The following is a 16,339-nucleotide window of genomic DNA, read 5'->3' as shown; positions in this document are numbered from 1 at the left end:
GCTTTGCCTGCGGGCAGATTCCTAATAACCCCCCTCACTTCATCCTCTGTTATCTCTTGGTGTAAACCAGTTTGGGCGTCCCCATCTAATTTATGCAAGTTTATCTTTGACAGGAATGTCTCCTGGACATGGGCGTGAGGGCTTTGCGATGAGTATAAATTCTCGTAAAATTTGGCCATGGCTTCTTGGATGTCTTCCATTCGTGTGACTGTGTCCCCTGATTCTGTGTTTAGGGCCGTGATTGAATTCCTCAACACTGCCCCCGGAAGAGACGCACCAGTAAGGCGTCGGCCTTGTTGCCTTTAGCGTAGAATTGTTGCCTCAATCGCAGTAGAGCCCCCTCCGCCTTTTTAGTTCGTAGGATCCCCAATTGCCCCAACACCCTCCTGTATTCCCACTGATTATGCCTGTTGGGGGTCTCAGCTACCTTATTTTTCGCCTCCTCGACCTCTGCCTCCAGCCGGGTCTCCAGGGTGAGCATCTGCTTGTGTCTTTGTGCTTGGACTGACATAATTTCCCCCCTCAATGTGGCTTTGAATGCGTCCCATCTTATGTCTTCTCCCGTGTCCCCTCTCTTATTGTTGTTAAAGAATTCTCTCATCTTGCCCTCTATCTCCTCCCTTATTATGGGATCCCTCAGCAGATATTCTGGGTATTTCCATCCCCATATCCCCCTACTCACCCCCCCAATTCCAGCTTTATAGATAATATTTTGTGATCTGCTATTCCCATGGGGCCTACCTCTATCTCCTTGACTCTTCCCACTAAGTCCGCTGAGACCCAGATATAGTCAATTCTGGATTGTGTCCCATGAACCTCTGAAAGAAAGGTGTACCCCTCTGCATTGACTTTCAGTTCCCTCCAGACAACCCTCAGACACATGCTTGACATTCTATCCCTCAGCCCATTCGAGGCGACCGACCCCCCCCCCACTCGTGCTCCTGATCTATCCCTTACCCTGTCCCAAGCTATGTTTAAGTCACCCATAAGGATTATCTGGCTCCTGGCCCACTCTCCAAGTTTTCCTAGGTTGACCCGCAGGAAGGAATCCTGTCCTGAATTGGGTGCGTACATGACCCCTATCGTATAAGTCACATCCGCAATTTCGCCTATTACTAGTACGAATCTGCCCTCTTTATCCCTGAGGATCTCCTCCATCCTGAAGTTGACCGTACTCCTGACGGTCAGCACCACCCCTGCCAATTTTGTGGGGCCCGAAGCCTGAAACACTTGATCAAACCCCCTTAGCTTGAGTCAGCCCTGGTCTTTACGAAGCAGGTGTGTTTCTTCCTGCCCCAGGAAATCTGGTTTCCCCCGCTTCGTAAATTGCTCCAGCTTTTTTCTTTTCAGCGGGGAATTAAGACCCCTAACATTATGGGTTACCCATTTGAACAGTAAATTGTCTCCTGGTTCTGCTGCGTGTCCCCCCCCCAACTCTTTGCCTCCATCCAATCTTACCCCTCCAAATTCCCGCTCACCTTTGCAGTATCCACTATGTCCCCTCGGCAGCACCCGAAGGTTCCCCCTTCACCCCGAACCTCTTCTCCCCACCCCCCTCCCTGTCCCTGAAGGCCTTAACGCTAGGTCTTCCCGTCTCCCTCCTCCCCTCCCCAGGCTTCCTCGCCCTTATTGATCCCATGATGTTTGCTCGTCTCCTCTCCTCTCCTCCTTGAATGAGATACCTTTCTCTCCACACCCCTTGTAATTGACTACTCCTCATGTCAGGTCTCCTCGGCCCCAGCCCGCCCTTCCACTTTCAAGCTCGTTTCTCCCCCTTTCCCCGTGGGCCCCCGTTGCGCGGGTCTCCTCCTTTTCCCCTCCCTCGCTACCGACCATTCCCAAGGCCTGGGCCTCATCCCGCCTCCCGCTTCCAACTGTTTACTCAAAGCAGTTGCCCCCACTCCTGTTCCGGCTTCTGATCCAACTCAATTTGTAGGATGTCCGCCCCTTCTTGCATCGTTGTTATCCGCTTCGGTGTGCCGGCCCACTCGAACAGGAGCCCAAATGGGAAGGTCCACTTGTATCTGATTCCCTTTTAGGAAGTTTTGAGTGGCTTCCTACAGTACAACCATTTCAAGACGGATGGCATTCATCTGTTGATGGGCATCCTACTTCCAGGGAACTGGATAACTTTATTGCATCCAATGAAATTACCTCCAGTTTCTTTGGGACAACAGGAAGTGGGTGTTTGTCGCTCCCCCTTTCGGTCTATCGTCTGCCGCGTGGTGCTTCAGCCAATTTATGAAACAAGTGGTGAAGGAATTGGGGATTGGACTTGTTTTCTTAGATGACATTGTTTTAATGCCGAAACTAGGACCACAGCAGCAGCCCGTCACCTATAGTTCGCAATCTCCCTCCTACAGTACTTGAGGTTCGTCGTGAATTGGAAGAAATCCTAAATGGAACTGTCAGATTATAGATTTTCTGTGGTTTCAAATAGGCACCTTACAAGCGTCTCTCCAAATTTCTCTGTCCAGAATTTGGTCCAAGAAGGAGATTACAATAGTTCTAGCAGCTGCAGATGAGATAAGGCTTTCTCCAGAAGTCAGGAAGGAATTACTATGATTGTTAGATCACATGTAAGCCAGGAATGGCAAGGCAATTTAACCCCCTCATCAGGGGTTAGGCGGAGCAGTAAACATGCTTCTGTAACGCTATTACTGCCTCCTTTCCGCTCCGTGCAATCCTGAGTTTGGGCGGAAACAGGGAGGTTTACTTCCAGCCTTTTGCTGCATGTAAAAACCTCCCATTTCCGCCCTTTTTTTGGCGCTATTATCGCCGGGAGCAATAGCTCAGAAAAGCCCCATAGTCTCCCATGGACTCAAAATAAATGGGGATTAACTGTGCCACCACAACTCGGGAACCGGCGCAAATTGCGCTAGACCAAGTTGTGGTAACGCTAATAGTATTGGGCGGTATCCAGCGTATTTACCACCGGGATACCACCCAACTCGTGATGAGGCCCTATATCTTATTATAGAATCCAACACCAGTTTTCTGTTTTGGAGGGTGTGCTGTGGCTCCCTATACAGGGGTGGCAGATTCAACAGGAGAGGAAACGTTGCATAAATAGTCTTTAATAATGGCAACTTTGTTGGCTCCCAAAAGTTTGGACAAAGATGGGAACAACCATTGAAGCAAGACGACGCTGCGCAAACCAGGTTGCGATCCCTGGGTCCGCGCTTAGAAACCTCTGGGTATTAAGCACGTTATAAATAACCAATTATATATATATTATTATATATTTGAGAATATATAGTCTATCAGCAGTCCAGTATGTCAGAAATATGTGGGGTTCCTGGTCGGGCATGCTGGCAGAAATAGCAAATGATTTTAGTTTTTTTTACCTGATCAGGGATATTGTAATCCAGGCAGTATACTTTCCAGAGCTACACAATACGGAGGCATACTGGAACTCCAGACACCTGCGAGACTCGAGCGATTCGAAGCTAAATCTGTTGGTGTTACAAACTATCTCTCGCATTAAGGAGACCTTAGAAGTGGATCTCTTTGAGCCTTGTCTCAATATTCAATTGTCACAGTTTTTTATTTGCAGACTGGACCAAATCGCAGCTGTTCTGGAAGCTTTTCATAAGAATTGGTCTAAGACCAAGTGACTTTCCACTGTTTGTGATGATTTCCTAGACTGATTTGGCTGGGGAGGATGCAGGATGTCTCTTTGATGCTGGTCACTTCTCTATGGACATCTCAAGTTTGGTATCCAGCCCGATGACCATGATCCCCAGTGTTCTGTTGGACCCAGACGGGAAGCCTCACAGGTTCTCCAGGGATCCCTCCAATTGGTGGCTTGGAATGTTTCAGGGCTTCCTGGGATCTCCTGAGCCTTTTGACTACAGTTTTTTGCATCGTCAGAGTCTTGGCTCCCTGAAACTTCCAGGGGCTAGCAAACATCTTGGAGAGCTTGGGTCCTTTGTTGTATGTGGTGAGACTTAGATCCCGCTACGGCAACTCCAGTAGAGGTGGTACATTTTCTTCCCAGCTTATTTGAGCAAGGCAAAGCCTTTTGCCCCATTAATTTGTAAAGCTCAGCCATTTCAGTAGGACATGTTTTGTTTGAAGATGTCGCAAAAGGTAATCATCCTTTGGTATGTCATTTCCTAAAAGGTCTGAATGTGCTTCAGCCCCAGGACTTAAATGTTCTGTGGGATGTGAATTTAATTTTCAGTCTTTTCTTAACTTGTCCACATGAGTTTTTGTCTTTCAAACAAGTAACTGACAAACTGATTATGCTGCTTTGTCTTATTTCCTTCAGAAGAGTTTCCGATGTTAGTGCTTTAGATATCAATAACAGATTTTATTTTTGATGTGTGATTTAATGTTATTGGACATACCAAATCTAGACACCGTGGCACCAGTAGTGTGGATTGGGATCACAGTCCCAGCCCACTTCCTGGGTGCCTACGAACGTGACCTGCAGAGACCCGCGAAAGAAGGAGCTTTTGCGGGCAACTGCATGCTCAAATAAGGAAGTCCTGCACCTGGAAAGGTAGGGGAAGGACAGAGTCCAAAATGCACAGATTAACAAACGATCTCGTGGCACGGCCATACTGGACACCAGCCAGAATCATGGGCCAAAATTGGTAAACGCGGTATGGCGCGATAAACGTGCTGTACCAAATGTGGTCCTGCTACCATTAGTTATTTTGCTTTTCTGGAACAAGAAAAAATTGTGCATTGTTGAATGTTTTAAACAGTATGAAATTGCCACATGGGTTTCAGGAGGGACACCCAATCCCAGCTACTTATTTCTTTCAAAAAACCTTTTCCGCGGTGTCTCCAACCCTGCCTCAATGGGTCATGTCCCTAGCTGGCATCAATAAGTCTGCATTTGGGGCCCATTCTTATTGGGATTCTATGGCTTTTAAGTCTCATTTGTCAGAACGTTCCCTCCATCACATAGAGATCTTCTGACTGGTGAAGCGATTCCACCTTTAAGCCATTGTATTTTTTTACTAGTTGTGCATGCTTCGGTAAATGCGCTTTGAATGTGCAAAATCGCAGCCTTTTTTTTTCAACTAAAATATTGATGTTCTTACCTTGTTGTGTAGGAAAATCATAATTGTAATAAACGCGCAGATTTTTCCACCCTTGTTCCCTCCCTCTACATATTTGCTCCAGAACACCAGATATTAATAGACTGCTCTAATGATGTTTCTTACCACCTGGGACCATGTTGGTGGAGTGCTTTTTTCTTCACAACCGTTTCATACTTTCTTTGCTGCTGCAGCTTTATTCGAGAGGTTAATGCAAAATCTGTCTATTTACTAGCTAAAAAATCTCTATTAGTGTGTAAACCCTTTTTTATTTACAAACAACTAACTTCCCGACAGACAGGCGCGCACTACAGCAGCATCATACATGATACAAATCTGCTTTATTGTAAAGCTCTCCCTAGATCTTCCTGAGTTACCCCATCTTCCCATAAATCATTACAAACACTTATCGACGTAAGATGCAAAGGAAAACTTGGGGGAATACGCATTTCTATGCGTCGCCCTCGACCAAATATGACGAGGTGAAACCCCCAAATGGCCGTTTGAAACCTGTGTACATTATTTTCGTCTACTTGTCCCTGTGTATTTACCCTATCCGTTCCCCAGTGTTTTCTCTCCTTCCTTCCCCGTTATCGCTAACCGCCGTTTCCTCTCTATGCGCAACACTCCCACTCTGCTTTTTTTGCATACTTTTGCCTTGGCGCCACCTTGTGTATTTATACCGTGAGCGTATACAGAAGTTGCATCCAATACCTCTGCAGGTTCAGGCCCCGCCCCGCCGTCCAATTGCCTCGTTTGTACCCCGGGCCTCCGGTTGAGTCTAAGTGGCAGGCTGCTGGGCCAGTGACTGCAGTGCTTTGGGGGCGGTACTTCCTGCGCGCCGAGGCCTGTTCCCCTGCTGTAGCCTGGGCTTCCCAAAGGCCTGGGATTTTCTTGTGGGCTGTTCTTTGACCGAGGCTAAACATGCCGCAGTATAGTTTTAAAGCCGGTGACCTCGTCTTCGCCAAGATGAAAGGCTACCCGCATTGGCCCGCCCGGGTAAGGAGAAGCGGTCTGGGGGATGGAGGCTGTGGTCGTGACTACATTGGGAAGGGAGAAACGGATCTGTGCTTACTCCCTCCCCCTTCGGGTGGCGAAAAATTAGGCAGCCGTTAACCACCCTAGCCCTGCTCAGAGTGGCACATGTGTAGGCAATGTGTTGGCGGGAGGAGTAATCGGGCACATTTAGTCGCAGAACCGGAGCGAGTGTGCACATGTGTGAGAGATCTGGTGTTGTATTCCAGGGTTTGAGGGGGCGTATTGGGAGAACGATTTCCCGCATTTGGGCTATTACAGCTAAATGTGGCCGGCCACAAAGATTGCACCTCGCGGGACACATCCACTGGAAGGTCGGTATCTGGAGGATCATGGGGTTTGTTAAGCTCAAGAGGGTGATACTTTAGGACCCCAAAACCCTGCACGAGATTAAGAGAGTCGTTTTGACATGGACAGATCAAACTTGGTGTAACTGGAGGATCTGAAGGCGATACAAGCTTAAGAGAGCTAGGGAGTGGTGTGCTATGAGAGTTGGATAATTTTGGGGGAGGTAATGCACTAGAGGGGTGTTTTGTAGATCGTCTTCAGAAGTGGGGCTTGATGGTGTTGGAATCTGAGGTGGTTGAGGAGCTCAAAATGGCTAGGAGACTGGGATTTATTTTTATTTGGATTTATAAAGCGCCCAGGGGCATAGTGGCGCTGTTACAGAATATTCACTTAAAGCATGTTGTGACATTTGTTAAGTAGTAGACATTGAAATGACGGTGTTGACAGTAGTTCCAAGGTTACAGAGGAACAACGATGTGAAGGTGCAGTAAGGTACGGTTAGTCTTAGATTAGGCGGAAGAGAGCTCCATGCTTTGGGGGGTAGTACTTCAAAGCTGGTTCTGCCTGCTTTGGCTCTGTTGATTGTTGGTACTTGGAGTCGGTGAGAGTATTGGTCATGTGTTGGCTTATGGGCCGGAACCTGGTGTATTCTTTCAGCTAGGTAGGCTGGGGCGGTCTGGGCAAGGCATCTGTGTGTGATTGTGAGGGCCTTGAGTGTTATGCGTTCTTTGACTGGGAGCCAATGGGCATCTTTTCTTGCCTGGGAGATGTGATCTCTCTTAGGGATGCTGAGGGCAGCTCTAAGGGCACTGTTTTGTGCAGTTTGTAGTTTGCTGCTGTTTTTTGAGGAGGTGCCCACGAGCAGGCTGTTGCCATAGTCCAATTTTGCACCGGTAGTGGCTCTTGCGATGTTGAGGCAGTTATCTAGTGATAGGTGGGGTTTCACCATTTAGAATTTTAGATGTGAGAGCTGCTGATGATATTGCGCTGACTTGCCTATCCTTTGATAGGGTGGAATCGAGGTAGACCCCAAGGGTTTTCACTGTGGCAGAGGTGGTAATATTCTCGATGCTGAAAGAGCTGTATTCGTCCAGTTTTTTTCAAGGGATTCTTTGGTTCCTACCAGTAGTATTTCTGTTTAAACATAAGCCATTGGCAGCCATCCAGGCCTGGATGTGTGCGTGTATGTCCTGGAGGGTTTTGATGTATTGCTCATAGCTCCCTGTTAACGTGAAAAGCATTTGTGTGTCGTCGGTATAGTTGGTAAAGGCTATGCTGAAATCTTCTAGGTCACTGAATAAAGGGAGAGTGAACATATTGTATAGGGTAAGGGAGGTGCACGAACCTTGTGGGACTCCGCAACTGATGGGAGATGGAGAGGCAGACACCTGGTCTGAGAAGACTCTCATGGCTCGACCATCCAGGAAGGATGTGATGCAAGCAGTGGCTTCTTTGGAGAAGTGGGCTGTGTCCGTGAGATGTTTACATAGGATCTTGTGATCAACCAAGTCAAAGGCCCCCGAGAGGTCTAGGAGTAAGAGGATTGAGGACTTGCCTTTTGTCCATGGCTTCTAGTAGCTGTTTATTGAGGTCAAGTAGGGCTGACTCTGTGCCGTGCCGGGGGCAGATGCCAGATTGCCCTTTTCCAAGGATATTGAGCCCTTCCAGGTAGGCCTTGATCTGTAGATATGCAGCCTTGTCCAGAATTTTCAACAGGAATCGCACAGTGGTTATTGGACGGTAGTTGTTTGGGGAGTCTGGGTCAAGGGTAGTTTTTTTTTTTTTTTTTTTTTTTTTTTTTTTTTTTTTTTTTTTAGTAGAGGCCGGACCCAGGCTTCCTTAAGGGTGAGAGGGACGGTGCTGGGGGCGTTAATGAAGGAGGTGACGAAAGGTTCTAGGGCTGTGGCACAGTCTTTGACTATATTGGCTGGGCAGATGTCTCCTTTACATGGATGGCTTGGTATGCTTCGTGATAAGGAGGACTTCAGGAATTGTTACCTCCCCTAAATGCGAAGGTGTTGGGTGTGTTTTTGCTATGAGGGGTGCCTCCTGCTGGCTGGTTTAGTGGAGGTTTAGGTAGAGGTGAGTTGGTTTTGGGCAAGTTGCCGAATTGCGTTTGAATTTTGTTTTGGGAGTGTTTTGATTTTGTCTAACATGGCATGTTGGATATTGTTAAACCATGTTTCGTTTTTCTCAGTAGGTTGTGTGGAGGTGGGAGGGATTGTAAGCTCATTGTAGATGGCAAATAGCTCTTTGGATTGTGAGTTGGCTTTCTCAATTCTGGAGTTGTATGTGGCAGCTTTGGCTTTTGTGATGGTCTTTTTATATTGTTTGGCGACTAGAAGGTAGGTGTCTCTTGTCGTGGTGGAAGGCTTGGTTTGCCAAGAGGTTAGAGCTGCTCGTTTTGCGGTATGGAGTGAGTATGGCTTTTTCTCTTTTGTAGTGGAGCTACCACATCTAGTACAAAGAGAAGTGTAGTAGATCTCAACTATTATCGTAGTGTTGGATGTGGGCTGGGAAAGCGTTGATGTTTTCAGGAGGGGTTGAGTATTCGGTCTGCAGTGAGCTTTTTTAAATTTTTTTTTTTTATTTTGCCATCGTGGGTGGCACGGGAGGGTTAGGGTTTCCTCCGCTTTTTATTGATATGAAGTGCAATAGGTGGTGGTCAGTCCATGGGCGAGGGGTGTTGGAGCTGATGTCGGCAGCACAGTTGTGGTCTGCAATCCAATCTAATATGCGACCCTTGATGTGGGTTGGGTCGTTCACCAGTTGGGTGAATCTTATGTCCATGAGAGCTTTGGCGAGGGTTTTGCTTTTTTTTTTTGTCGTTAGGATCCTTGAAACCCAGGTTGAGGTCTCCTAGGAGAATTAACTCTTGCTTTTGTTTTAAGGTTGTCCCCTAAGGTATGAGTGATGTTAGATTGGAAGTCGAAAGTTGGACCTGGTGGGCGGTAGACTATGTGCATTGTTATGGTGTCGTTGGGTGAAGGAGATATTTTGGCTGATAGTATGTCAAAGTTGTCAGCCTCAGTGGTCTGTAGTTGCCTGGCATTAATGGTTTCCTTAATAATTAGGGCGACTCCTCCTCCCTTGGTAGATGTTCTGTCTTGGCGAAGGATGATGTATCCTGGTGGTACAGTTTGGCAGATGATGGACCAGATGCTTCATGTAGCCAGGTTTCTGTAATGGCTAGTATGTCTAGGTCTAGATCCGTGATGAGATCATGAATCTCAGTGTCATGAGCTGGGCGTTGAGGAGTTGTGTTTTTAGGATGTCCCCTGTTTTAGTTGTTGCAGGGGTGGACTTGGGAATGTCGGTGTGGCTGGACATTATTGGCTTGGGCTTGTGGTTGGTGTTTTGGGCTGCTTTTCACGGGTTGTGATGTGGGGAGGGCGGCATCCTAGTCTGATTTCTCTGGTGGAGAGGCATGGGGTTTGTGTGAATTGGAGTGGTCTGTGTGGGAAGAAGATGCGATTGGGCGCTTTGCTATGGCTGGCCAGGTTAGGGCTTGAGTTGGCTCTGCTTATCAGTAGTGCTGGTAGGAAAGGTGTGGGTGGTACATTGTATGGGGATGGGAAAGTGGATGCCATGTGAGTGAGTGAGAGATGTATATTTCTCAACCAACCAGTCAATAGTGGGCTAGTAGCAGGGTGCATAGAATCAGTTGTTGGTCATAAGAATATAGCAGATCAATAATGGCCTAATAGCGAAGTGCATACAATTAATTGCAGGCTAGTCATAGGGTTCAATGGTGGGCTAGTCAGTGCTCTCCATTAATGAGGCAACCTGTTTTAGAGCTAAACTATTGCTTTATAGCCAGATAGCAATCAACCGTTCAGTGAGCTTTTAATTGTAGTAATCAGTTTCAGAGAGCCGGCTGATTGAGTTCATGCGGGGGCAGTGAGGCATTCTGATGCAGTGATCATTTCCAAAGAATGGGCTGTTTCGAAATATGGATAGGGCCTAGGAAAGCATACACTTATAGTGCTCAGAAACATATTTTTTGGTTGTGACTGAGACATTCTGGAGACATTCCAGAGCACTAATCCATAGCAATGGAATAGGCTGTTCCTTATCAAAGCATGGTAATAAATATTCATTTGTAAATGCATGATTCAGACGACATGGTGACTAAAAATGAACATGCAATTGAATAGGATCTAGTGCTGTAAACCACAGTGTGGTCAGTGGGTGCGTTAGGAGCAGATGGGTGGCATATAGCATATGAGAGTTGCTTACACTTACTCACCGGCAGTAGCTCAATTGCAAGCTGCAAGCCTGCCGTAGTGTACGCCTTGATTAGAGTACAGGGGGATCACTGAGGCAGATTGCACCGTGAGTGGTGAACAGTGTATAGTCCGGCAGGCTTGGTACGAAGGCCTTCGTTTGGAGGTTGCAGTTGGTGTAGTTCATCATATGTTGAGGATCAGGAGAGGGTTCTTACCATTAGGTGTGTGGTGGTGTACACAGGTATTTCTCTGGCGAAGGCAGAATGATGGCCTTATGTGGACGGCCTTCGGTTGGAAAGGCTGGCTAGAGCCTTCTGGTTCTGTGGTGCGGGGGCTCAGCCAATCCGCATTGGCTTGGTGTCCTAGCAACGTGTACACAACAACTTTGGGCGACTGCAGGGACATAGAGCATAGATGTAACGCTGGGGTCTTTGACAGACTGCTGTTGTCGAGCTTCTTACATCTGGAGGCCAGGATGGTGTCGGGGTGAGGCTGGTGATGACGTCAATGCAGGTCGCCCTACCTGTGGGGCTGCTGCTGGGGTGGTGTTGTATATATTTTGTTCTTTATTTCATAACAGTCTGGGTAGCCAGGAGCTCCTTTTGACTCTCCTACTAACTGGGGACTTACTAAGGTACCTGGAAATGTATACACACTTGCAACACATTTGAAGTTTAAGGTATCGTACATAAGGGACAAAAAGTTAATATCTAATGCTATTTCCTCTCCATCAACCCCAAACTCGCCCATTCGCTTCTACGTTTTTAGGGAGGAGCTCAACTCTCCTCAAGCAACCTTCTATCCTGTTCTCTTCCCCCCCCCCCCCCACCATTTGGTTGCTTGTAGATCCCTTACTGCCTAATTTCTTGCAACAATAGTCTCCCTCAATATCGGGAACCAGAAAACCATATGCACTAGCCACTATTGTGGCCTCACTGGCGTCGCATTCACGAGCACTCTCATTCACCCACTGCAGAACAGAGCCCAGCTGGGTTTGACCTTCTATTTATCTTCCTTCTTCCAACTGCCTCGTTTCCTTCCCCCACCCCTCCTTTCCTCCTGCCAGTGTCTCCTCCCTTATGGTCGTCCCCCTTCCCCCCACCACTTATCGCCAAACTTCTCTCGTGGCCGTCCAGTCATTCTCTGGCGCATGTGGGTGTTGGCATCCTCTAGTAGTGCCAGGCATCGCCACCCCCTCCTCATTCTCCTGGCTTACTCCCTGAAGTAACCATCTGGTGCTATTTTTATTAATTATTTTTCTCTCGTGCTTGTGGAGATGTAGCCCTTCTAACATATGGATCACTCTCCTTTGATCGGGGGGTGTTGTGGTCGGTGGATGGAGGACTCCTTGCTGACAAACTTCCTGGAGGTGATTCTGCCTTTCACATCTTGTGCACCACTGTCCCATTGCTGGGCACAGTTCCCCCATGCAGGAAAGTTCCACCACACCTGTAACACTTGTGCTCTCTTGTGTGCTGTATTGAAACAGCCTTCCGTCCATGCCACCATGTCCTCGTTCCATTCCATAGTGTTTTGTGTGCACTGCTGCAACCCTCTCTCCTCCTTTTGCCTTCTCAATGGTGGCTGCTTGAGTCTCCACCCTTTTGCAGAAGCGCGCCAGCTCTAAAATCTCCTAGTGGGAGGAGTTTTAGTTGTTCATTTATAACGCGCTTAATTCCAGCGTTGCGGTTTCTAAGCACGGGATTGGGGTTCGACCCTCTGGTGCTGTCTTGTCTTGCTTCCAAGACAAACGCGTTGTCCCTGAGCTATCCTTCTGTACGAGATGCTTCCTCAGTACTGACGTGTAGCCCTCAATGATTCTTGGGCATCGCTTCCTCGTCTGAGAATTTGGCAAATTCAGTGTGCTATGTCCAACACCTCCACTGCTTTGTGCAGCAGTAGGACACTCCTGTTGAAGGTTTATCCCTCAGTCTTTGTTTGGCTGGGCTACTAACGTCTTATTCATAGCTGTGATGGCCAGCTCATACGTTGATCTATCCTGTTTGCATGGTCTACAGTATCCCTTTGACGTCTTCCCCGCCTGTTGTTGTGGCATTCACTCGTGTCTCACTCACACATAGAGGAACGAATCCCAGCTGGGGTTGACCTTTTTTGTTCTCCTTCTTCCAACTGCTCTTTCCTTCCCTCGCCCCTTCTTCTCCTTTTTAAGGTGGACCCTGTGGGGTACACACATCTCACACACACGGATGAGCTGTTCCAGTTTTCTGAGCTTGGCACAGCTCTGCTATGGTTTGCATTTAAGCACATTAAAGTGCAATTAATGAGATGGCTGCAGGCATTTCAGCAATTGGGCGATTGATGTTCCTCCTGTCCCCCATGCACCCTTTGAAGGTTTTTTTTTTTTTAGGGGGGGTTGATTACAAATGGGAAGGGTGCATAAAGCTGCATGCAGTTTAAAAGAATGAATTTGTTCGGGATTTCTTTCGCTGTTTTGGTCTTGAATATATTTTATAAAGCAAACAATACTTCTCATGCTGGTAATTCTAGGCTTCCATTCAGGGTTTACAATAAAGCTGCTATCATATTCCATAGTACAAGATGATATTACTATGGGTTATATATTTTTATTTTATTGATCATTTGTTAGGCGCTTTATACAACTGAGTGTTTCAACGCACCACAAGGCTAAATGGGGAAGGGAACAAGCGGAAAAAGTAATGGAAAAAACAGTAAAATACAATCATGGTTCTACTGGGCCTAGATGGGGAGGGGCAGGAGGAGTGGGCAAGTGCTGATGGAGGACCTGGAGGGAAGTGCTAAGGGGTAGCCAGGGAGGAGAGCCTGCAAGTGCAGGCGGCTCCCGGGTTGGATGAAAGACGCAGATTGAGAGGCTTTTGCAGTAGTCCATGCTGTAGAGGACCAGAGCTCTGGACACATTGAGCTTCTGGGGGAAGGTGAGGAAAGGAAGAATGCCTCTGACGAGGTGGCGCTGGAAGCGAGTCTTCTTGTAAGATCCATGTTATGATGGCTGAGAGGGAGTGAGGAATCGAAGATGACCCAACAAGGTTTTTGGCCTCACAAGATGGTGGTGTTAGAAGGCCCAAAGAGGGTGGGAGGAAAAGAGGGTGTGGGTGTTCCAATCGAAAGGATCTCCATCTTACTTGCATTAAGGCAGAGATTGTTGGCTGCACACCATGCCTGAATGGCGGACGGGCAGGCCGGGATCAGAGAGGAGGTGGCAGTAGAGGTAAGTTTGAAGGAAAGCTAGGTGTATCAGCATAACACTGGAAATTGTGGGGTCGGGGGGGGGGGGGTAGAAGGAGGAAATGAGCTGAGCGAGAGGGGCAAGATGTTGAAGAACCAGGGCAATATGATAGACCCGTCGGGGACACTGCAGATAGAGAGTGAGGTGGTGGAGGAGAAAGAGCCCAATTGCAATTGGGAGGGGCGAGTTAGCCAATCCAGTGCCTGGTCAGTGATGCCGAGGGTCTGTTATTTTGTGAGGATTGACTGTTTCAAAAGCAGAGGAGCGATCAGGGAGAATGAGAACAGCTGGAGAGTTTGAATCGAGATTGCAAGCATGGTTTCACAGGTGTTAAGGAGAGCAGTTTCCGTGAATCCATGCTGATGGTCATGAAGACCACCAACAAGATCGGTGTGGAGGGTTAGTTGTGGGAGGACCAACTTCTCCAGCAGTTTACCCTGAAAGGGGGTTGTGGAAATGGGGTGATAATTAGCCGGGCATGAGGGGTTCAACAGACAGCTTTTTTAAGAGGGGGTGCACAAGGGAGGGATAGAGGGAAAGAGCCAGTGGCAAAGGAGTGGTTGCGGAAGTCAGCAAGAGCAGAGATGGATTTTGTCCTTAACGGTTCTGGAGGAGCAGGGGAGCATCTGTTTGGAAGAAGTCTTCATAAAGCAGACTACTTTAGAGGCCTCATCCGGTGCTATGGGCAGGAGGGAGGAGAGGAGGCAAGAGGAATAGGCACGGGGCTGGGATGGGTGTGGAGGTCAGGATGTCCCGAGCTTTTGAAGGGCATTGGGAGGCCAGAGCAGTGCCGAGAGCCTGCAAGGGGAGGAGAGAGCTCTGGAGATGTGGGCTTGGATGTGGGGCCTGCTTCTTGGAATGGATAGAGAAGCGGTATTGCAGGAGCAGGCAGCAGGTGAGTTTGTCAGAGGGTGGGCCCGAGGTCTGCCACTTCGTTCAGCAACTCTGCACTTGAGTTTCAGAGAAGATGGATCGGAGTCGTACCAGCTGTTGTTCTTGGAGGCAGTTTTCAAGGGTGTTGGATATGGTGAGGTGCAGGTTAGCAAGGACAGTCGGAGGTAGGGGTGGGGGGGAAAAAGGTGGAGGCAAAAGTAGCGACTGATACTCGCTTCGTAGGCCGGATGACCGCGAACGAGGCTGGCAGTGCTGGGGGGTGGCTCAGATAGAGGGCCAAGGGTTCCCAGGTGGCGAGAGAGTAGTCATTCCAAAATGGGGGGGGGGGGAGGGGATGGTGACCGGGCCAGAAGGGAGAGGGGGACGGGGGGGGGAGTTGCAGAGGACATGAAACTGAGAAGTGGATGATTCAAGGGAGTCGGGGTGGATTTTGGAGTCGCCAAGGAGAAGTTTGGTAGAAGGGGTTGAGAGGCGAGATCAGCCGGTTCAGAGAGGGATAGGGGAGACTTCAAGCTTGCAGGCGAGGCATTCAAAAGAGTAGGCAAGATGGAGGCAGGGACCCACTCGGGCAAGACCAGGGCCACCCCACTTCCAGGCTTATTAGGTCTAGTTTTGGAGAGGATTTTGTGGGCCTCAGGAAGGAGTGTGTCGAAGGCAGTGATGGAGCTGGCATTGAACCACATCTCGGTGAGAGTGAGAACGTCTAGATCCAAGTCTTCAAGACGGAGACCGATTTCGGATTAGTGTTAGACAGCAGTGTCTGCTCGTTTTATTATTTATTATGGGATGTGATCTTGCTTTAAGAAGTCCCTACTGAGAGTAAATCCTACCCCAACTAACACCCTGAAACGTTCAGCTAAAGCATGGTGTACCAACATACAAAACGCCCTCACAAAAAGACTCACTAGAGACCAGAACTAAAAAAGAATAGTAGCTGAAGCCTCCGCACTTGCTGGTTCAGAGCCCCCCACATCCACTTCTCAATCCATTCATCTTCTCCCAAGTCACAGTGGAGACCGTCCTGGCCACCATCCTGTCTCAAGCCTTCGAGCTGTAGGGTTGGTTTTTGTCCAGATCGCGTAGTTAAGCTCTGTGCCCCCACTCTCGCACCCATCCTTACATTAACGAAGTCCATGCCAGTATAAGCTCAGCTTAGATCTCACCATTCCTCAAACCTTCCCAGGATCAGACCATCCCCACTTAACTATCGCGTCCCATTACATCTGTCTCCTTTTTACTTAAAATGCTGGACTGCATTGCTTATTCTCAAGGCTTCCTTGAGCAGAACCACCTACTTGGAACTAGAGAATTCGGCTTCTGACCGACAACTAAACTGGCCTTCTGGACCTGAAAATCCAAATCGATAACATTAGCGACTTAGTCAATCTAGCCATCCTCCTCCTACTTGATCTCTTGGCTGCTTTTGACTTGGTTAATCATGACACCCTCGGCAACCGCCTCCACTTTCAGCTCTTCCCTGAGGCCACAACCTGGATTAAATTGGTATTGGGGACAAATGACCTTTTTCTGTTTTCCAAAAGGGAAAGAAAGACATTTAGAAAGACCGGACCGAGCGTTCTTTCTAAATCTCTCAGCCGCTGGGCCGCACACAA

At 48.2% G+C, this 16,339-nt stretch overlaps 1 protein-coding gene across 4 annotated transcripts in view; it reads left to right on the top strand.

The window, feature by feature from the left end:
- The first annotated feature begins 5,759 nt into the window (after positions 1-5,759).
- Positions 5,760-16,339, top strand: part of HDGFL2 (HDGF like 2) — a 945,069-nt gene continuing 934,489 nt past the window's right edge. For 2 of the 4 annotated variants that reach the window (XM_069649364.1, XM_069649367.1), the window contains exon 1: positions 5,760-6,053. In XM_069649364.1, the coding sequence (XP_069505465.1) occupies positions 5,979-6,053 (75 nt within the window). In that variant the 5' untranslated portion in view covers positions 5,760-5,978. The remainder of the gene's footprint in view (positions 6,054-16,339) is intronic. The other 2 variants (XM_069649365.1, XM_069649366.1) reach the window with 1 other exon arrangement.

The sequence above is a fragment of the Ambystoma mexicanum genome, chromosome 1p (genome assembly GCF_040938575.1).
Source record: "Ambystoma mexicanum isolate Mex_15411 chromosome 1p, UKY_AmexF1_1, whole genome shotgun sequence".
Classification (NCBI taxonomy): domain Eukaryota; kingdom Metazoa; phylum Chordata; class Amphibia; order Caudata; family Ambystomatidae; genus Ambystoma; species Ambystoma mexicanum.
The sequence above is the reverse complement of the archived record's forward strand: the minus strand, read 5'-3'. Positions and strand labels throughout refer to the sequence as shown.